The sequence below is a fragment of the Monomorium pharaonis genome, chromosome 2 (assembly GCF_013373865.1).
Source record: "Monomorium pharaonis isolate MP-MQ-018 chromosome 2, ASM1337386v2, whole genome shotgun sequence".
Lineage (NCBI taxonomy): Eukaryota > Metazoa > Arthropoda > Insecta > Hymenoptera > Formicidae > Monomorium > Monomorium pharaonis.
The window spans coordinates 26,180,544-26,204,223 of record NC_050468.1 but is presented as its reverse complement, the minus strand read 5'-3'; the positions used below and the strand labels follow the sequence as shown (position 1 = coordinate 26,204,223).

Here is a 23,680-nt window from a genome sequence, read left to right as displayed (position 1 = left end):
CTTTAAACCCGAGATCTCATTTTCATGCGGTCATTTTGCGTCCGCGTTGCCTTCAGAACTGGTCCCGATCTTACGAGACGTTCATAGTTGGTTTGCATATCACGGGTTTCGTGAGTAAATTTTAAACGTCGAAAAAATAGCCAAAAATATCTGCTTAATAACGAAACAAATGTAACTTATCCAATGGTTTCAGAGAATTCAAGGTAACAAGATGAAATTAAGAAACGAAGAAAAGAGGTAATATATTGAAAAATAAAATTATGCAATTAATTACCAGAGAATTACATTATTCTACGTGTTTATTCTATGTCTAATTGTTTTTAGCAGATTGACGGATGAAAAGCGCGCGTTGTATTTCAACATAGCGTAAGTCAGCAGTGTGTCAAAATACAGGATGTGCGTATTTCTATATACCTTTGGTTTATGTTTCCGGAGCTACTTCCGGGTCGATGTATCTATACCTTTATTGTAGAATAGCCTCTATTTAGCCTTTATTAGTGTATTGACCTTATCGTAAGTCGAGTATTTTGTTGGAATTGAACGTTACCTTTCTGTAAAAGTTGCACATTTCAGTTTTCCTCCTGCGATACAGTGCCACGGACATGTGAGCGCATGTAATTATGATAAACATATGAATAACGTTACGCTAGCGTTACGTAGCGTCATCGGTCGCGCTGTTTCTGATCGGATAAACGGATAATATATGTCAATCCGTATCGAGACGAAGAGCATTGTTGCCACCGAGACTAATTACTACCACGCGCGATCGACAGCTTACTTAAGTCGTTCCGCATTAACGTTAATACCAACTTGTCAGATTTAATCCGCCCATTTGCCTGGGTGTAAATGCAAGATTATACGCTAGACGCCGAGTTCACAGTTTTTCTCACGATACTTTAGCCGTGCAGGAATTACGTGCGTAATGAATCCGACACATTAATCTGCGGCAGTTAGCAGTCTGGTGGGACTATAGCGCGTTACATTTTTCTCGCGTTGCAATCAATCAGGAACAATTACTAATCTAAAATCAAATCTACTGATCTACGTGTAGATAGGGGGTTTACGCCTGAGTTTACGCATCTTATTTTCCTTGTGCAGCGGAAATCACAAAATTGAGTATGTAAATAGATATATTAATATAATTATTAATATTTTTCAATTTGTACTATGCGATATTGTTATTTCATCAATAATGACTTGACAAAATGAGTTACGAGTGTGAAATAGAATTTTATAAAATATAGATCACAAAAGTGTTGTGGTGTACTTTCTCTCGACCGCGACGTATTCTTTGATAAGCATTTAGTTTCTTTAAAATTATTAGAGTTTAAATATTAAAGTAATTAAAAATAGAGTTCTCTTAAAATAAAGTTCAATTGATAGTTTTATGCAAATAAAATTGTGTTATTTATTATGACACACGTGAATTAAATTATCAAATTTATTTATAACTTTTTTTTAAATTTGCAATATTAGAACTCTATTTTTTGACCGAAGATTTCCTATATTACGAAGAAAATGATTTCTGAGACATTTTATATGAATATTGTCTAGGACTTTGGCAAATTACATATTTTGTCAACGCATGTATCGGGCAAGGAAATAATGGATTTCCGACACAGGCTCGCTACGTTCGGTCATCTCTCGTTTCACCGGCACATGGTATCGGCACGCCATGTTTTATATTCAAATACAGATATTATGTTGCTCGGCCTCGATCGTTGCTCGTCCGTAATGCGGCTGCGTCTTATGATCCGTGACCGCATTTTTCTCTGGATTAACGAACGTTCAACCCAAATCGTCGCACGACACGAAGGAGGGGGGGGGGGGAGAGAGGCAATAAGGCAGATTACTATAAAAAAATCACTTTCGAAAATCGTCGATCGCCGAGCTATCTTCCTGCGGTGATCGCCGGAAGTAGACCGGAAATCAATCGTCCCACCGATGCAAGGCCACTCGATTTCACACGCCGATCTTCGCCGCGTGAACGTAGAGTTTATCGAAAGTTTTTTCACGCAAAAATATTTATTACATATCGTCACAGAAACACGTAAAGTATTACACGAAAGTGGCTGAGAAATTTGTATACACTAACGTAATAACTAAAATTATATGAACAAAACGAGATATGCAGATATGATGTCTTGGCATATTATTTCGAAAACGATTATCATTTTTTATATTAACATTACACGCAAACAAATAATTCTTTAAAAAGAAATAAAAATAAAACGGAGAGTGAGTCAAACATATCAAAACAAATTAACACCAATCATTAAAATACAATATATTGAACACAATTTGGAACATATCGTGTATTTTTAATTTTTTATTTAAAAATCAAATTTCTGTATTTAATAAGTATATTTTCTAAAAGATTAATGGCTTTTTTAACAATATTATTTTTATCATTCGAAGATTATTAATCTTTCGAAAATATATTTTTTTAATGCAAGTATTTTACTGTAAGCGGCGAAAAAGGACCGATCAGGATTTGAATTCGAGATTCTTTGTTCCCATACTTAACATTATAGTTTCATGCCCTCATAATTATTTCACTTATCAATTTCTAATCAGTCTTACGGTTCTAATGTCTTACATTATTTTTACATAAAAAATTATTTATGTGTGTAGTGCTCCGAAAGACTAATAATCATTTAACAAAATATTATTTATTTTTAACAATATTGTTAAATAATGAATTTTCAGAAAATATACTTTTTAAATAGATATTTTATTTTTAAATAAAAAATTATTTACTTTACATACAAAATTGATATTGTTTACATATAAAATTAATATAAAAAAGGAGTTTTTAAATTAATTATATTTGTTTGTCTTTAGTTTAATAATATTATCGTAATTTTATATTTCACGTAAACAAGAAATAAGTGTGACGTTTCTTGAAGGAACGAAACACATGTCCGCGCGGACGACAGATGCTGGATAATTCTCAAGTCCACGACAAAGTTAAGGCGTTTTTTTTCGCATATCCTGTTTCGCAAGGGAATTCACTCGACCAGAGAGAGAGAAAGAGAGGGAGAGAGAGAGAGAGAGAGAGAGAGAGAGAGAGAGAGAGAGAGAGAGAGAAAGCTTGAGAGTAGGCCCTCCCTTGAAGGACGGCTTGATACGAGCCGAGTGTTTATCCATATTACCTTGTATCACTCACGTTTCGCGTTTCCCTCTTTTCTTTGACTCGGCAGGATGTCCCATTCACGAGAGTCATGAAAGGCGGTAACTGTAATGACCGACTGACGTCTCGCGTGAATGTAATCGTCGTCACGGCACGTTCGGAAGCACGATCGAATCGTCCGCAGTTAACGTCTCCATTGTTAACAAAAGGAGAAAAATAATGCCGGTGGACGGGTCCGCTTTCCTCCCCACTGAAGATCACTTTGGGAATAATTTGCAATTGTGTACGCAGAGAAAACATCACGAGAGTCGCAGACTGTAATTTACCTCGTTCGATTGTACATGCAACGAAAATGCGTTTTTGAAGAAATTTTATTTTTTTTTTCATAGTACCCTGATGACATATTTTATACTCGGTTGGAAAACGAATTCTTTACTCTTCTTTTCAACTGAAAAATATATAAGGGAAGACGCAGGAGATGCGATCTTCTGTACTTAAACATCTTTTCTTCAAAGTCCTAACTTCCAAGAAGCGAAGGGAAATTATTCTCAGTACTATATTCTTAAAAAGGTTGTCTTGGAATGTTTACCTACAAGTATGCTTTTAAAATAATTTGAAGTTATCTTCAATAAAATTTGGAAGATAAAATATTAATGATACATGACAAATTGAATATATATTCTTCTGACATAAGGAATATGAAGACAATGTTTAGTCGATTTGTGTGTACAGTGTTTGTAAAAATTAATATCTTATTAAAATATTCAAAACTTTAATTTGATTAAGCAATATTTTATTCTTAATAAAGTATTTTTTATATTTCAAAAATTACAGATATATACATGTTTTGTACGAAATTTTAAACTTTCAAAAAATGAAGTAATTTTCAACAATGGATATCATTTTCTATGAGCAAAAGCTTGACGAAGACTTTGCTTACGTTCGTACACACGCAAACTGTAAATTAGTCGCTGTCAGTCTCGCGTATGTTTACTTTAAAAGTGGGTTAGGAAAAGGTACGTTTTTCTTTAGCAAACCGTCATATTTTCACGTGGAAACAACTTTCCCGAATCGCCGCGGGAATTTCTTGGGTCGTGAAGGATTACGTATTTGCACGTGCGCTTATTTGCGCTCGAGCCTGACGCGAACGCACGTCCCAGTCTACCTTAAGATATATTCGCAAGTAAGAAAGATTTATATGTTGTGACCCGCGATAAAGTCGGCTTTGCTCAAACAACATCAAAAATTTTGTCTACAGTACCGAAAATCAAGACAACGATGCATTTGTCGCAGGATTTTCGTTAAACCTTCCGTTAAATTGACAATTAAACAAAAAACAAAATAAAATAGATTAGTTAAAGGATCCTCGAAATTAATTATTGTATATATATTGTAATAAAATAACAGATATAATAAAATTATATGAAGGCAATTGAAAGTCAAGTACTGTAGTTGATACGCATATGTAATTAAAGTCAGTACATATTATTATTACTAATTACAGTGAACTGTCTATTAGTATTAACTGACTGTTAATACAACACTTGACTTTCAATTGCTTTTGTGTTCTGTTATTTCGAGAGTGCTTTAATTATCTATTAAGTGATCTATTAATTATTTTACTTTTACATTATTTGTTTTTAATATAATACGATGATGAAAATATGTGATTTAATACTAGAACAACCGGCATAAATATATTTCTATTGTTTTGGCTTTTACTTTTAATTTTTTAAATATTTATTACTTTTAATTTCTTTAATATCTAAATAATTAATCCAAAAATAAAAAATTTAATAAAAATCGTCTTTATAGTTTTTGTAATTTAATATAAAACTTTAAAACCTTGTTTCGGCGGGTTTAATTGTCTAGTGTTAAAATATATTTGAGACATTCTCCTATCTCACTTGAATGTCACTACGACATTTCTACCTTTCAAAACGATAACCTTTTTTTTTTTAACTTATCACGTTCCATTATTGTTCTTTGTTACAGGTTAGTGATGGTGGCATTATAGTGCTCGATGCTACTTTGGATGCGTCTACGACTGACGATGCCGAGTGGGAAATCTCCGGGGGTCCACCGTCGCCCTGCGACGTGTCGTTTCTCAACGACAATGTTCTCATCAACGGACGCAGCAACCTCTCGAGGACGCCACGAAATCATAAGGTGAGTGAACTTTCGCCGTGATTATGCAGTTTTTTTCCGGTGACGCTTTGTCTAAATAGGTTTTGCTGAGAAGAAAATTATATCACAATTTAGTCAGTACTTAAGCACCTGTTCACATTGTTTTTATTTTTGCATTACAATAGTTCTTAAACAAAAATCCCAATAATTAACACTTTTGGCGAACAGACTTTTAAAAAATCATCACTTTAACATAAATAATGTAAAGAAATAACATTTTTAAAAGAAACTCAAAAGAAAAAAAGCAATGCAATTTACGCAAATTTGAAGATTAATGGAACATAAGGATATCTTTAACGAAAATCTATAAACGGAAGTTAATCGATTAAATTATGTTATATCTTTATCATAAATGCTAGTAATAGCAATCCAGTTTTGCATTTTCCTATCTCATGTTTCAATGAAAAACTCAAGGATAGGACAAAATTTATTAGCAGATTAACAAATAAGAAATCGTAACATGTCATAATCATAAATAATTTCAAAACCACGTAAAAAGTCGCGGTTACCTATTTAAATCGTGCTGTCGATAGGGTCTTATCAACCTCTCCCTGCGTTCTGATAAAACGCAGCGTTATGTACGCCTCTATCTAATCAGTTGCACCGCCATTATATTCGCGGATCGTGACCCGGCTACCTTACTAAATCAAAAAGCGCACAGCGTAATATTACTTTCAAGATCGCTCGCGCGGCGTGAGAAAATCTGCCTCGTGAACCATTCGTGAGATCGGACGCACAATGTGCCCGTCCAACTCCCACGTGGCCCGAGGAAATTTTTTCCCCCGGTGGGGGGGAAAGGAGAGAGAGAGAGAGAGGCTCTAATCCATGCCATCACGTAATATATTTTTGGCTCGTGATGACAAACGTCGGTTTCACGCCCCTCGGCGCGAGCAGCACCGAGTTTTGTTCCGCTTACATGCGCCCCACTGACGAGTATAAACGTTTTACGCCCGCGGATAACATAAGAGGGAAAAAGATGCGTGTGTCTCGCGGCAAGAATTTATTGACGTTATTTCGTTTCTGTGCGGCTCTACGATATGTATCTTTATGTAGGAATATGTCGCATATATTATTTAAGGATTATTCTACGTACGTAAAAATGAAAGTTATTCACGTGCCTTATACGGCCCTATTAACATGAAAAAACTCTCAGCGTCATTCCTACCAGCGACGTAAAAATTCCCAGGATTGTCTTGTTTTCGAAATATCACCCAATCTTGGTATACCTACATACATTTAATTAGATATTACACGTCCTTTGCGCAATTTGATATCTGTTAGTCCCGGTTATCATCCAACCGAGTTCATATTTCATTTGAAATTGTAATAAGACGTGAATTTTTTGCTCTGTAATTATTTTATTGGGCATTTAAAAGCGCGTTTGGATATCTATATTTTAAGATTAATACGCGGCGGCCAATAATAATAATAAATTATTATTTATCGGCGTTGACACATCGGCACACGCGCATCGTGTCGTACTACGCAGTAATAGGAAATTAAGATCTTTTCGCGCGGCGTAACGTCCGATGTAATCTGTTATCGATCGATGGCAAGCGGATAAGTGAACAAAGCGTCGTTTATAAAAGATGCAAGATACGCGTGCGTAACATACGGGAAATGGTTGCACCGCAATAATGCACGATGCATGCGTGTTGTAATGTAGACCTTCGCCGCGCCGATAACGTATCGCGGGATTTAGCATGTTGCGCGGAACGCGAATGTGTAAATATTGATATTGATACCGGGAGCGCAGCGATATTTCACGCGGCAACCATACATTACCCCCCCCGGACAGGGTAATATATACGCGCGATGCGATTTTAACCGGAAATATTAGCGTGAAAACGGGGAATTTGCAACACAACTTACGGGAATAGAACAGAATTTGAATGTCAATATCAGTTAGCTGGCTAAAATACTTTTTCTTGGTGGAAAGAGCAATAAGTCACATTCGAGTATACATAAATTAAATTTTAATAAAACGAATTATCGGAATGGTCAACAATCTTTTTCCAAAAGTTGTGTTCAACAATAATTAATATCGCGTATCACGTGTTACAATACTTCAATCAATATTTATGGTATACCGCTTTTCTTGCCGGCACAAACCACGATCGTGCATTTTTCCCAATCCAAGAGATTTCACATTTTTCTTATTACAAGTTCTTATTAAAAATATCACTTGTTAATGCAACATTAAATTCATTTCTCTTTGTTTTCACGTTCTTTTATTTTAATGCACAAAATAATATAACGAATCAAGATTATTTGTGATAATTGGCAACTATTGTAAAAAAAAAATAAATAATAAATATCGCAGTGTAAGTGTCGTAATTGGCAAGAAATACAATTACATTCTCGATGAATGCATTTCGTGAGCATCTAATCTGAATCTCTGTAATAGTCACAGTTAATTGGGCCTAATGATACTTGCGGAATTTTCAATAGTTTCCATTAAAATGAGAGACGCAATCATTTTCACGCAACCGTCAGGCGTTTTACTTCATTCGCGACTTTCTCACGCGATCGCGCATTGACGTGACGTCGCGATGGGAGGCATTCTATTATCAACACCGATAAAATACCAATTTGTAAGTAAAAGTATCGTGTCCGCGGGCCGGCAATGATTTTCGACCGCCTCGTCGACCAAGTTAATCTACCGTGCACCATGGGAAAAACGGTGAACGATTCTGACGGACGCTTCTTGGTGCATCAAACGCAAGAAAAAAATCACAAAAGAAATATCTCGAGAAAAATATATATATATCTATGGAAATTATGAACACTTGATCTACGTAATCTCTGTATTTTCAGTCAAAATAATATCGAGTCTTTTTTTTTGACCGCGTTACTTAACCAATTTATAATTGAGACTCCCTTTGGTAAACATTTCTTTGTCATGAATCTTTTACTCTTTTATATTTAATATTGAATGGCAATCCAAATTGCGGTTCCATTAGCCTTGAAATTGTACACGGAATGGATCTCGCTATTCTTGTTTCTTCGAAATTTGATTCGCTTCAACTTCCATGTTCTTTTAATCTATCGTAAGTGCTGATGCGTGTCATAGCGTGGCTATTAAGGAGAAATCTATGACATTGGCCGAGGAATTCATACGTAAAGGTATCGCGGCGACAGCTCTGGAGCACTCTGTTTTATATTGCCCATTGTGTTCTTACACGATCTCGCTATTCGTCTCGGGGGAGCCGAGTATTTCCTGGATCGCACGACGGACGCTGCGTCATGTTCTCTCGAGATTTATTTCAGTGTTCGTACACCGTGTCGGATTGATGGAAATGCTGGAATAACCGATCGCGCGTTATGCGCGACGTGAAATTCCTTTCCGCGAGTTATCGGCCGAATGAGTCCCGGTTAGAAAAGCGCGGGCATTGCTCCTGGATCAACGATCCAGACTATAATTTAGTCGTGCGTTCGTCGTGCACCGGGGAAGGCGAAAAATTCGAATCACGCGAGCGAGATTCAAAGGGGAAGGAGCCTTATTTGACTTCAAACGCGTAATTAGAATTCCGTTTTTAAGCATTTGTAGGTTTTCAAATTAACGTTTGATTGGCCGAAAAAAAATTTTTTTTTAATCGTAGAAATTTATATCGCTTCTTTCATTCTTGAATACTGTTGGAAACATAAAATATTTGTTGTCAAATAGGATGTATGAGGTAAATATATTGCAATTGACATACTTTTGCTGGCGGATGCTGTCAATTCAAGAATCCGAAGAATAATGTATCAAACATTTTTAAAAAAAGTTAAACGGCTAGTTGTTAAATACTTGTGAAATAAAGCATAAATTTTAGTGAAAAGAAATGTGCGCTTAAGATGCAAAACTAAAGTGTTATTTCCACATATCACTCTTGAAGGCACACCTAAGGAATTCTACGCACATATGTGCGCTATCGTCTCCGCATATCTTGCTCTCGCGGCAGGAAACTCGTTCCTCTTACTCCTGCCGTGTAGTACGTCTTAATTTTATTGCACTTTAGCTGCGATACGATTTAACGTCGCCGATACTTTCGAGATTACTGCTTACTTTGCATCTCCGAGCCTAACGCAGAAACTCGTACAGCATCCAATAATATGTATTCGACAAATAGCGTTCTATGTATAGAAATGTCCACGGCCTTGAATTCACAAAGCAATAATATTATCTTACATTTGAATTGAATATTTGTCTAAATATTTATAAAAGGCTTTCGTCTTATTTATATAACAAATTCTGTTGTAACACTCGCGGTGAATGGAAAGTTTAATTACGTTTTTATTTCTTCGGAATGGAGAACAGACTTGAAATTTTAATAGCGGTACCAAAGTAAATCCAAATCTTTGCGCGTGATCACGTGATTTGCTCCCCCGTCGACGAACGACAGCCTTAGAAAGGAGAAAGAAAAACGGTCCGCCAGAGAACTTGGAGATTTTCTTCTCTCCTCCGATCCGTTGCGGCATGTCGAGATAATGCGTGCTTTACGATTCACTCTGTATTTCACTGCCGTTCGCTTTGTGCGTCGCGCGCGCATTTCACTCCGCCGAACGAACTCGATTTGATGGCCGATACTTGTCCCGCGCGAGTCGAGTAATAAACCTTCTCCCCTTTGCGTAAAAGGCCGCGTTAGAAAATCGGGACAAAGAGAGCCTAGGGAGACCCTAGGAGACCGATCGGCTTGTCGAGGGAGATGTACGTTCTTCGTGAGAAACTTTTTCCGCGCGCGGGAAACAAGGACTCTAGTAAAATGAGACACGCGAGCGAGGAATTTTCTGAATTCTATGTTAAGTTCGTTGTGCAAGGCGATACGCGAGGGTGCCGCTTTTCTCACGGTATCGCGACTTATAAAAAAATTAAGTTCGTTTATTATCCACTTGAGCACCTTTCTGAAGCACCTCTCGAGAGATTGTCAGGCTCACTTCGATCTTTCCTGCGAAACTACGATGATAATAGATTGCTTGCGGAAAGGCGATTGTACTGTTCGCATAATGAATTTGTAAATTACTGTATCGACGTGACCGAGGTGTGAGCCAACGTCGTTTTATGAGTGTTTTGCGAGTTTTACGTTTCGCGAAAATGCAGACGGACGAATGAAATACTAAGTTACTTTACGTAATGCATTAATGCATCGCGGGAAATTGATAGTTTCTTTCATCAAAAGCAAGCAGGTGATCGATAGAAGGATAACGCTATACAATTATGTATACATTTCTATCAATGGATTAACCTTAATCTCAGTTTAACTTACTCTTTATAATTCCAATAAGGCTAATCTACAGTATGCCGTTTACTTCCTGTGTCTTCCTTTCTGCCTGTTGCACAATGTTCTATCGAAATTGACGAGATAAAAGTTGATGAACTCCGAAAGAGACAAAAAACATGATTGTTTGATAAAATTTTGCGCGAAGAGATATAAAGGCAGTGGACAAAAAGCAAGCAACAAGAAGCAAAGAGGCATATTGTAGAAGTACCTTTTTGAGAAACTACGAAAAGATAAAGAGTAAATTGGTTTTAACTTGCTTTTATTTAATTTTATTAAAAGTTAAAGTTAATCTACGTTGATAGAAATGGGCATATGAGAGATATCGAAATCTTTCGTTCTTGTTTTGAACTTAATTCTCATACAATCAAGAAATAGAAAGAAAAATGTACGAATTCTACAATTCCTATCCTGTTATGATTCGTGTCGACACTCATGTTAGATATTCCATGCTGTTAAAAAAATGCACGCAAGTATCTCACCGCGTATTTACGTTCGTTGGTTGTTTTAGCACACATGCAAACATGTACAATTACATTCGTCACGTGCGAACGGTAAATAAATTAGAAATTACTTAACTGGACACAATGTCAACAAAGAAGTATCTTTCGTTCGCTCGATAAACACGCAAACGGCTATTTCTCTTCCGTCTCGCGCGCCGTTCTTTTTTTCCTTCTTTCGCGTAAACGTGCCACCGGGCATACCTACATACCCACATCCGAGGTATAGACAGACGCTAGACAATAGCGGTCGGGATCGCGGTAACAAAAGGATCGCGACGCGTAATTTACGCGCGACTCTACGCCCACGCGTGACAACTGTATGACCCGCCGCACGCAACAAGCTCCTCATGTCTGCTAATTGCGAGAGGAGCATGTAGGTATGCGGGCATTATGCAATGTATTATGCGCGCATTCGAGGAACATGATTGCACCGCATTTCTCGTTTTCGCATGTTAGATAATATTAAACGATGAAAGATTCAAAAGTTTCGGCTTATCGCATTATTTATTTGCGTAAAAGACAAAATGTTAAAAATTGAGAAAGCTTTTATTTTTTTACTATATTTTATTAAATCAACATTTTACTACATTTTAAAATGTTGAATTTTTTTTTTTTTTATCCGGTTTCGACCAAAATGAGAAAATTGCTTTTTTAAATTTATCTCTTAGATTTATTTCTTAGATTTATCTCTTCAAAAATGTAATTTTTTCTAGTGCTTTTTGTTCGATAGCAAATTAAGCTCGAATAAACTGACATTTCAAATCCAAGCATCTCCCGTGTCCGCGGATTACGAATTCTCAGTGGCTCAATGGCTCATCCTTTTTTTTAAACACGATTTGAATTATTAAAAGCTTTCACATCTATATAACGACTTCAATTCTTATCTCGAGTGCAGTTCATTTCTGAAGTTTCTTGAAACAGATTATAATCTTGCGTGTTATGTATTTATTGAATTACAATGAATACCGTTATTATCTACTGCCTACTGAACGTATATTTAATGCATGACTATTAAATAATAACTAGATATGTGTCCATAATATCCAATAAGGTATTCGGATTGCCGGCGGGTTGCGTGCTACTCGCCTCAACTTTTTATACCGAGTGACACCGAATACATCCGACCGAATGACATCCTTCGGTTAGCCGCGTGCTCTTTTCAGTCTGAGACGTTATAACATCACAACTAAATGATGGGAAACTCCCGCCGGGCAAAGTGTATTCCGAGGAAATCATTATCATGGTAATTAATCGTAGATTTTTGCAGATGTGAAAGAACTGTCGGGGACTTGACGTTTTAAGGTGTACAGCGTCGTGAATAGATAATAAAAACATTGCAGTGTGTATATATAATCGCATAATAATGTGTAATCTTGCATTAAGATGTTAACCGGATAAAGAGGATATTTTTTTCTGTTTGTTTTAGTTGAATGATTTAGTATTTGTATGTTGAAGAGTGGAACAGAAAGGGAATAGTAATCATCATCTGTCTTACGTATTTGTGTAGTAAATTACTTACAATTAGAAGTATCATACTGTGAACATTTTTTGTGATAATAATAACAATAAAAGTATTTTTTTCGACTAGAAACTGTACTTGAAATGTATGCAATGTTACAATATGCAAATCTAAGAAACTGTGAAGAATGATAGACGCAACATTTAATCGCTAACATGTCTCATGTTTTGATCGCTATTACATTTTGACAGAGACATAACGTTTAAAATATTTACATCACGAGTTGAATTGAGTTTAACGAGAAAAGGGAGAAAAAGAAATATTTCAAAACTCGTGTGAAATATGAATACTCGTTCATAGAATAGTTTATACAGATATTATTCGTTAATCATTATAATTATTATTGCTACGTACAATTACTGTTATTTTACGATTTATTTAAAAACTAAACTAAATATCATCAAATAAAGTATAATAAAAAAACACACATTTCTCTGTTACAGTTAATATTATAATAATTGTATTTTTCTTCTTTAAAACGTCTTTATATAAAATAACAAATTTATAGTTTTAGAATTTGCAAATCTTCAAAATAAGCTGACGGAAACCGCGCGTTAAAAGTACATTATGTGGAAAATCCATTGTTTACAGTAAATAAAATTTGCGATTATTAGACTTGCCTCAATTCAATCAGTTTTTTATTTCAGTAACCACATTTATGATCGTAATAATGCATGATTTTTAAATGAGTCAGCGAAATTTGAGTTAAGCGTGTATTTACAAATTGATTACAATCAATCGTAAGTTGTTTTGAAACACCGGCGGTCTAGTTTTGTATCCTTGAAGAGAGAACTTAAGCTTACGTGTTTAAACAATTTTTATCGGCGCTTTGCGGGACGTGTTCACTGTTCCACAAAGAGCAAAGCATATCCCGTTGCGTTACGCGACTTACCGATTTGCGGAATAAAACGTTCTCGGAACTATCGCATGAAAATAGTACAAGGGGAAAAAAAAAGAAATAATCTTCTAAACACAACGGATTTAATTTCACACTTGAAGTTGAATAGAAAGTTGCAATCTATCTTCGTGCTAAATATCATAAAAGAGCCTCATTATTGCATACAATATGATCATAGATCAGCGTAAAATTACGTTTATTCGTATCTAAAATTGAAATAAGATCTGCTACCTACTTACTTTTCCGAATCTACTTATGAAAGCAATCGCAGATCGGCTCGCAAGTTCAGCCTCCAAGTCTTTCCTTCCTCTGTGACGCGGTTATGCGTTGCCATCGGCTAGGTCGTTCGCACACATATACATTAAACGACATAGACATGTAAACGCGTAGGATGTGCGTAATCTTCCCAGCAATGCTTGCCAGTCAATAACGGGACCTATAGTAATTCACCTTGTCCGCGGCACATTCTAATCGCTCCTTGGTTAAGCATTTAAATTGGCGACGATTAACATAGCGATCCATCCGCGCGCTCCTGTACGATCGAATCGAATTCGTGTCACGCAAAAACGACCGATAAAACGGCTTTACGGCTACGTTACTTAAATCACAGTTTAACGACTTACGAAGTTGTTTCTAAAATTTTTCATCAATAGAACAGCGTACTGTAAATCGTGTGGCAGGAATTCTTTTAATTTTATTTTATTGTAGGTAGCCTTATACACACACGTTAATCTTTTCAGACAGTCTCTGTATTGAAAGAGTAGAATTTGTGACTATAATTGTTTACTAAAAGAATTATGATTTAGAGCTTTATTATTTCTATAGTTATTACTGATACAGTATTAATAACAATTATCTTTTCTAATTCTATTAACTGTAAAAAAAGTTTTACTAAATTACGATAATTTCAAAAATATCAAGATGTGAATGGTAAAAATGAAATAAAAATTTTTTATAGTAAATACAATCAATCAATTATAATAAATATAGGTATTTTTTTTAACATTTACTTATCATTTACGTAGTAATAACTACAGTAAATATAGTAACTATTGTTTACGTGATTAAAAAACTATAAGCATATAGTTGACACTGAAAATGATTATAAATTATAGTTAAATTATGTTAATTGTAACCATTTTTTCTCTCAATGCACGAATGCAATTTCACGATGAGAATTTGATTTTAAAAATTTATTATAATACGTCTCTCTCTCTCTCTCTCTCTCTCTCTCCCCTCCTCTCTCTCTTATTGTGGACTTTTTAATGTAAAATTTTTTCACAAAATTATTTGATAATTATTGTTTACTAATTATTATCTGTAAATAAGTTATAATCTTTAATATAATCTCGTTTGTTAATCAAATAATATCATATTGAAGAGAAATTACAATTCGACATGTATGGCGCGAGGCACATCTCATATTTATAACATATTCGTTAAACATTATTGTCTAAAATATATATCTAAAAAAATTGACAAAAAATCTTTAACAGTGATAAGTTCTTTGATTTATTGCTAATAGCGTAATGAATAAAAGACACATTATCGTAAAAAGACATCAGAATAAAAAAAGATCTAAATCTACTAATCTATCAATAAAAATTTAAAACAGGAAAGTAAATGGAAGATTTTTTTAATTTGCCTTCTTAAATATTAAATAATATTTTCTTACGGTGAATAAATGACGGCATTAATTTAGGCTATTATAAGGCTATAATCTGTAACGGTACGATAATTTCTGATTGTATAATGATCGGGAAAATTGTGAAGGTGTCATATACCCTCAGTTTTACGAAAGTATAATGATGATTCTTTGCAGGCACAGAGATGCGTTTATAGGTTGCGATTATCAGTTCACTGATCGCATCTATTCCAGCGGAATAAATTGCACGTTTCGCGAGCAGTCTCCCGAGGCTGCTCGACTCGCTGAATCGGGGTTTCGCACGATGCTACGTCTAAATTGCATCAGAGACGCGTACGCGACGTGCGTAAGGGAACCTGCGCGCGTGTTTTATCCGCGCGTTTTATTAGAACGTAACGGATGCGTCTACGTCCAGTTTTTGCCGCGCGACGTGACCTTTGTGTGCGCGTCCATTTAACACTGTCGCGAAAAACCCCGAGATACGCGCGAGTTTGAGCACGCGGATCCTCGCCGGGATATCCATGCCGCCTAGAGACCATAAATTCCGCGGTACCTTCGTTATCTGCTGCACGGCCTTCGTATTTCACGATAGCACGGCTGCAAGAGCGTGTATCCTTCTGTTTCAAAGGTCACGTTGATATTCTCCTTTCGCGGGCTTTACGCGTAGATTACGTACAGTTATCTCCGCTTACTTCGTACACGAGCCATTCACTTTCCAAAACCTACGTACTGTGAAACATGACAAATGTCCATATAAAGTTTCTTACATTATATACCTTGATTATTATATAATTTAATCGTAAGCAGATAAATCCTATGAAATTTTTCCTCTGTAGGAGCACGATTTGACAATTTTATCCTGTGAATGTCTTTTCTTTGAAAAACTGAGCACTGTAGTTGTATATAATATTTATATACAACTTTTTAAATAAGTAATCCTACACGGAGAGAATTTTTCTCTTAAAATTTACCCTCAAAATCTGGTAATTGTGGGATAATGTATGACCTCGAGGAATTTTGCTATAGTTTTTAGTAAAATTTACTATACTTTTAGTAAATTGTACTAAAAGATAGTAAATTTCACTATACTTTTAGTAAATTTTACCAAAAAGTATAGTAAAATTCCTCGAGGTCATACATTATTCCACAATTGTCAGATTTTGAGGGTAAATTTTAAGAAAAGATTCTCTCCGTGTATACTTTTTAAAGATGTTTAAATAATACGAATTATTGAAGAATTTTTTTATACTTTTGTAAAAATAATGAAAAATAAAGGAAGGATTATGTAGAGAAGGTGCCAAGAAAACACATGTATGTACAATAAGTTAAACGTCATTAGTAGACCATCGACTGCAATATTTTTCCTACTTTTATTTTATTTTATTTCTTTTTACTTCTGGCTCATCTTTTAAAGCAGTCGCTCGAGTCAATACTTGTCATCACGCGGCAATTTCGAAAAGGAACAAACATTTCTTGTATACATTTTCTTCTTTACTAAGAGAATTCTAATTGTCCGCGTCAACCACGAGACAAAATATGTACTGATGCTAATGTAAAAAACCAAACCTTATGTTGAAAGTTGCAACAACAAGAAGATGAATTGCTAATGAAATTTTACATGCGAGTAAAGTATGTTAAAATATATTCACTTCTCGCAAGTAACCCAATGAAGCGAAAGTACACTATTACGTGCAAGATGCAACATAATATTTTAAGTGTAGAGAAAGTAGAAATACTGTCCTCTTGACCAAACTTTATTCAACCGATACATATGGGTAAGACAAAATTATAATACGATAATCTGCCGAGTAGAAGATGCATCCGTTACAAGTTATTAACAAGATCTGAGAAACTCAGCTTAAGATTTTCACTTAACGAAAAGCGTAGATCAATTGTTAAAATAATAATACAGGTGCCTCCTAATTAATAATTGTTTCAATTTTTTGAGAATAAATATAGAATGTAATTTTGTAAATAATAACGATAATATTTATAAGAAAAGAATAGTTTTAGATTTTCAAATCTTCGCTAAAAGTAATTCTGATCTCGTAATGATGTCATTTTAGTCATTCGATGGCTCATCATCAGAACTGTCCAACATGATGAATATATCATTGCTATGCTTAGAAGATATCTGTATGTTATTAGAAAGATAGTTACAATGCTTAGTGAGATCAGTTTCTATATCTGCTGTGTTCATATCATATTGATTATTTGGTATATGGTATATGCTAAATACCTGCCTAATGACATACGGGTACCTTCTGATGATAGCAATGACATATTCGTCATGTTGAACAGTTCTGATGACTATTGAACGAGCAAAACTACATCGTTAGGTCAGAACTACTTTTTGCGAGGGTTTCAAAATTTTAAATTATTTTTTTCTACTATCATATAAGTATCTACAAAATTTTATATTCATGACTGGACACGATGGCCTAAAATCCTTATAAAAATGGGCGAAGTTCTTGAGAATCGCTAAAAAGATAAGATCAAGATAAGAATTAGATTGGCGAAAGACGTATTGCGTTATAGATAGGCATAAGAACCATTACAGCTATATCGGATAATTTCGCAAACTTCGAAACTGTCTTTTTTATCTTTATGTAATAGGTTACAAAATTAAAATAACAAGACAAAAAGTTTTATACTACAGACTTGTCTATTATACTACAGAAAAACGGTTGAAAGGGATAGAAAAGGGTTATTTTCAAGTAGAAGTTTCGAGAATTTAAAATTCTTTTTCTAAAATCTTTTAAAATTCTACAATAAGCAATACGTAACAATACGACACGTAACGACACGCTCCATCGATCGAAGATAACCGGTTGTATCCTTCGTAAAAATAATCAATATAGCAGTTGCGCCAATGAACTGGCTTCGTGCTATAATTTGCACGCATCTTTTAGAGCAGTTTTTTTTTTATACACGCATACACTTCTATCAGTCCACGTCGTACAGAGACTTTCCATATTCGTTTCTCGCCAATCGTCACGCCACGTTTATCGGCAATATTTTCTCGCCGAGAAGAAAGTCTTCCTGTTGCCGTCTTTATTTCCGTTTTTTCTGGGCATCTCTTCGCGATTGAAAACATGCTGCTATCTTCGATCGCAAATTAGAGGAGAAAATGGTCAGTAACGTAAGACGCCCCGGGTTTTCTTATAGCGTCGTTAGAAAAGCATAACACTTTTTATGATGATGTTGCTAATAGAAGAAAATTCTTGATGTATAAAATTCGTTGTTCAGAAACACAGATTTTCACCCTGTCCATTGAGTTGTCCGTGAAATGTTCGCAATCAGCGAACATCCATTCACCGGTTACTGGCTATTAAATTTATTCTTGGTTCTGCGTATTACTTCTTAAGGCAAATAATTATATTAATTTTATTTTTCCAGAAACGTGAACATGATATACTTTCACGTAGAAAGATTAAATTAACCGCAGATAAAAATAATTGTCTTTATACAGTCTGTATATACAGAATTTTAATCACTGTTTAGAGATACCGTTTCGGACATTTTAATATCTACTTATTTTTATTAACGTATGCTAAAAAAAATCAACTTATTAAAAATTTATACCTCATTTAAATTCTAAAAATTCAGAATATCTTTTTAATAAAAAATTGAATTATGTATACTTAACAATATCAGAGATTATAGATCGCCGCCTTATCTTTTTGTTAGTATCTCTCTTTAATATATTTTTCCTTGTTATTTTAACCACTTTTAGATAAATCTATTCAAGTTGTATACGTATATCGGCCGATATACGTGATTAACTTGTCGCGCAAAAGACGATATGAAAATTGACTTCCACATTCAATTAAAAATATCCAGATAATTAGCTTTCAAGGATCTTACCTTCCATTCAGAACCATTCGTAAAAATTTGAGACAGTAAATCACGTAATTACAGTGCGCACAAGCAGAGAAATTATATGCGTAATCGCGAAATACGCAACGCCAAAGCCACGTAATTGCAATGTATTGAAATCAAACATTCGATTTCATCTTAAGATCGAGAACGACAACGAATCAAAATATCTTATCGGGTAGATTAGACAGTGGCATACATAAGAGAGAACCAGCATGTTTCACCTGCGCGCGATTTAATTATCGTCGCGGGTGTTTATCGAGCTTTTCTCTTTCATTATCATTTTTTATCGCGCGGCCAAGAGGCTCGATCGTTATTTTTAACGATATCAACGCGAATTTCTCTCACGATCGACAGAAGATCCGAATCTGACGAGGTGGATCTAATCGAGGCGTTGAAGCGTAGTATTATTTAAGTTCGCTCGTCGCGGGGAAGGAAAGCACGGGGGGACGGGATCTCTTTGACGATGGCTGTGGAAAGTCCTGCGTTCGTTCCTCAAGTTTTGCTGTTAATGCCACTTAACCAGCTGGCCGGAACGGTCCATGATTGTCGCATTCACTCGCTCGGTGAGAAAATGCTAATTGCAATTCGCGACGAGGAGTACCCCGGAAAAGTGGAGCGACGTTTTTAGAAAGCGCGATAACGCGACTTATTATATGTATAATATGAAGCGACTTTTCCGCGTCTCTTGGGTGTTCGGTTGTTTTGGGAAACTCTCGTCGGCAACGTCGGAAAGGCGAGAAAGAATGATGGCATATGATAATAATAATTTAATCGAGTCGCGAGCGCGGAATTCAAGATCGTGTGCACCCGAAGGAATATCCTGCTTTGAGATCGATCTGTCGATCGATTTAGTTTTTTTTTTGTCTTAGGCCTCACGATGCCTCGGGAAGAGAGAGAACGGTGTATGTGTATAATTATACGAGGCGAGCAGTCAACCCCTAGTTGAAATAATCGCCGGTACTGTTATCGCGCCAGGCTGACGTCGCAGATTTGATGCAAATCTTCGCTTTACATCAAATCCGAAATATACTCGCAGAATATTTGTGTGGCGTATACCCGTGGATAAAATATTATTTCCAAAAATGTCAGAACGTATGGAATTTCTATAAATATTGCAATTTATAGAAAAATATAAACTGTACAATATTTGTTGCTTAAATAAAATAAATAGAAATTATTTAGATAACCAAAAATTACATTATTTTGGAATAAAAGAAACTTACTTTTTTTATATTCAAAATTTTTCTCCATAGAATCTGATTGTGACTTTCCAAAAAACACAATTTATCATTAAAAAAGTGGTAGTTCTTGTATAAGGAAAAGATATATTTATATTGAAGACACATTGTATTCATTTTCTAAATTTTTGTTGTATATTAATACGATAACTGACGTTTGAGCCTCTGTAGAGGAAACAAAAGTGCTTTCTCTTTTAACAATTCGTAGATGCAACGAACGAAGACGACGACGACGGATGGGCGATCGTCCCCCCACTCACTGCTCGCAGGTCGAAAAAGCACCGAGTGTGACCGGTTACTGTTATTCGAGGCTACATTACATTCGGTTGCCGTTGTTTGTTCTCCCCGCATCTCATTTGTACCGCGCGCGGCAACGGGCTTATTACACGAAGCGCGCGCGCGCGCGCCTCGCAAAATTTTTCCACGTCTAACTGTTCCGCAGAAGGCGCAAAAGACGAACATAAATCGCCGCGGTGGCTGCGTAACACGTGTTTACATATGCGAATACTCCCCCGGCACACACCCGGCAGCGGTTCTTCATGCCCCGCGCGCGTGCACGTTAATTTATCCGTCCGCGAACGCTCGGACATTTCCATGTAAATCGCTTCGTATTATTATTATGCTCATTTACACCGGATTAATTGGGTTGTTGTAATGATTTCAGCATCGAATACAGTTCGACGACACCGCCACGCGTACCTTTGAATATCCCAGCGAGTCATCGATCCTCGAAGGCGAGACCAGCAGCGTGGACGGCGAAACCTCGAGTTCCGTGACCGAGCAACAGTCTACGTTAAGCAACAACAAAATCTCCTCGACGAGCATGCCATCTCTTCTCGGTAAGATCAGACTTTAGCCCCGTTTGCAAAACATTTTTGCAGCTATTTTGATAAATAATTAAAATAGACAGAAACTAATAAATCTCGAAATAGATATTCAAGATATTGGCAAAACTATAGAAATTGTTTGATCTAAGGTAAGAATTTGAATAATTTTGTTATCAAGTAGTCGAACAGAAGCTAAATAGAATAGATGGAAAAGATTGAAGCAAAATAAGTACATCCGTGCAGCTACTTAGTGCTCGTTATTTTTGCAGGTGGTGGTGGACTAGCCAGTTATACACCTAGCAAAGTGGATCTGTCTTCGGAAGGCTTCGAGCTGGGTATTACCAGGGCCATACTGATGGTCCCCACCCCAGCTGCGGCAGCAGCAACAACAACGACAACGACAACCGGACAGACCGAGAATGCGAGCGAAGTGGATTATTTGAGACCGGCTCAAGACGCGGGCGCTTGGGGCTCGGAGACGACCGGCGATCTTCTTTATTGAAAAGAAATGCAGAATAATGCTTTGACCATTCGCTCAACGTTCCTCCGCAGCAATAGGACGGACGAATGAAATGATAATGGAACTATAAAGAGCTAACAATAAGTATTCCTTTTTTTCCTAGCGGCAAGAAGATCGCGAGAAATGCAAAAGAATCAATATATTATAACGGACTTTAATAAAAAATAATTTATGACAAATGCTCACATAATCATATAAAGCGAATTTTTCATAGAAAACAAGTTTAGACGTTCGCGTTCGTGATCGGACGATATGTTGGACCACAGTTAAGTCATCGTCACAAATGCACATTAAATTAAGCGAACTTTTTTTTAATTATGAAAGAAATCAAAAGCACAATCTCCGCTCATGAACGCGTCGAGTATTAAGAGCGAAGTTTATTTAGACGATTAAGTAAGAACTAACAGTATCATTCCAAGTATATGCATTTACTTTGTATCGTTACGCTATGTCAAATCAGCGGACTTTTCCTACACAATGAATCATCAAAACTGCCAAGCTACGCTACAGTGCTGCTTTTTTGTAAAAGCACTCGAAAGGAAGAGCCCAACGACTGATACTCCGTTGTTTGGAGGAAAAAAATACATAAAGAAAGCATATCATCTTTCTGGCATACCTTATAAAATAGAAAATAAAATCGACGCGGGAAAATTGACAGTTTTGTAACCTTTTTGAGATTACTTTAATGCCAAGCTGTGAGTGTTCAAGCTGCCAGTAAAAGGCCAGAGTTTTATGCGAGTCTTTTTGTAGAAAAAAAGGCAAACGATTGAATGTCTTTGAGATTCAATTGGAGGGGAAAAAAGTTCGAAAAAAAAAAACGAGATTAGATTTGTAAACGTTTTTGCCAAAGTAGAACGTAAGTCTACTTAGTATATTTAATAATGTATATGTACAATATAAGTGTTCCAGTTCGACAAAACTGTAAGAATTGTAAATTTCTAAACACATCGTCATTTGTACTGAATGTATGGCAAATCATACTATGCCTTGCAAATGCGAAGATGAGCCATTACAGCGTATGTCTTTTCATATTGAGTTTGCATTTGTTTTTCAAGAATCATAATACATAAAACTAATAGCTTTTTAATACGAGTTCCATAGAAAAAAACGGCGATTTAATGTTAATTATTAATTTTAAGGGAATTGAATTTTGTATATACTAAATTATTATGGGTCTTAAGGAGCCATCCAAAATAAGTTAATCGAGTCACGAAAGTTCAAGAAATTTCATTGCTTTAAGATCAGTTTTCTTGTATTACTTTTTGTTCTTTTTTTGTGTTAATTTCTTGTATTGTCTATTGTATTGTCATTTCGAATGCGTTATCACGGCTAATCGAAAACATTGTTTTGAATCGTGTAGGTGTAGGTATTTAATAATGTATGATTGTGTAACGATATGTAGTTAATATGATTTTATCACTTGGACAGTGGACTGATTCAAGCGAAAGAGAATGCGCTAAAAAGATAATTTATTATAGAGGTGCATTAAAAGTAAAACTGCTGCCGCGTTTTGTTAGAATTTCAAATATATTTACTTTATTTAAATGCTGTATCAGTTTACCGAATAGTTTGTGATGTACCGCATTGTTTGAAAGACATGTTTTTGTGTCACAGCGTTGTGTCTTACACTGTGATATTTTTGTTAATCTTTTTCTAGCGTAAAACATAAACATAATTTCCAATTATTTGTCAGACTCAACAAGTCGATACTCTTCGTTGCTACACGAACATTTTGAGAAGCAAGTCGGATTACATTTGTGCAACATTCCAAATTAAAACTGTATACGTATAGATCTTTTCTAATTTATCAATAAATCAATTGTAATCTTCTTGCTCCAGTACAGGCGAGATATGTAACAGTTTTGTAAATTACCAATGTACAGAATCATAAAAGACAAAATAATTTCAAGTAAACAATAATATAAGCGGAGACAATTGTGAGGTGACTATTAATATAACTGAAGCTTGGATCTATATTACTACCTTCTTAAACATGTAAAAGTATCGTGTGATGTATTGTCTATGTGTTACAAACTATCAAAGTAATAAAAGAGACAATTACTCCTTATT

At 35.5% G+C, this 23,680-nt stretch overlaps 1 protein-coding gene across 1 annotated transcript in view; it reads left to right on the top strand.

Moving 5' to 3' along the window:
• LOC105829194 overlaps positions 1-23,678 on the top strand; it is a 41,426-nt gene extending 17,748 nt beyond the window's left edge. Inside the window, exons 2-4 of the mRNA XM_012667872.3 lie at positions 5,129-5,302; positions 20,928-21,102; positions 21,360-23,678. Of these exons, the coding sequence (XP_012523326.2) occupies positions 5,129-5,302; positions 20,928-21,102; positions 21,360-21,592 (582 nt within the window). The 3' untranslated portion in view covers positions 21,593-23,678. The remainder of the gene's footprint in view (positions 1-5,128; positions 5,303-20,927; positions 21,103-21,359) is intronic.
• Positions 23,679-23,680: the final 2 nt, after the last annotated feature.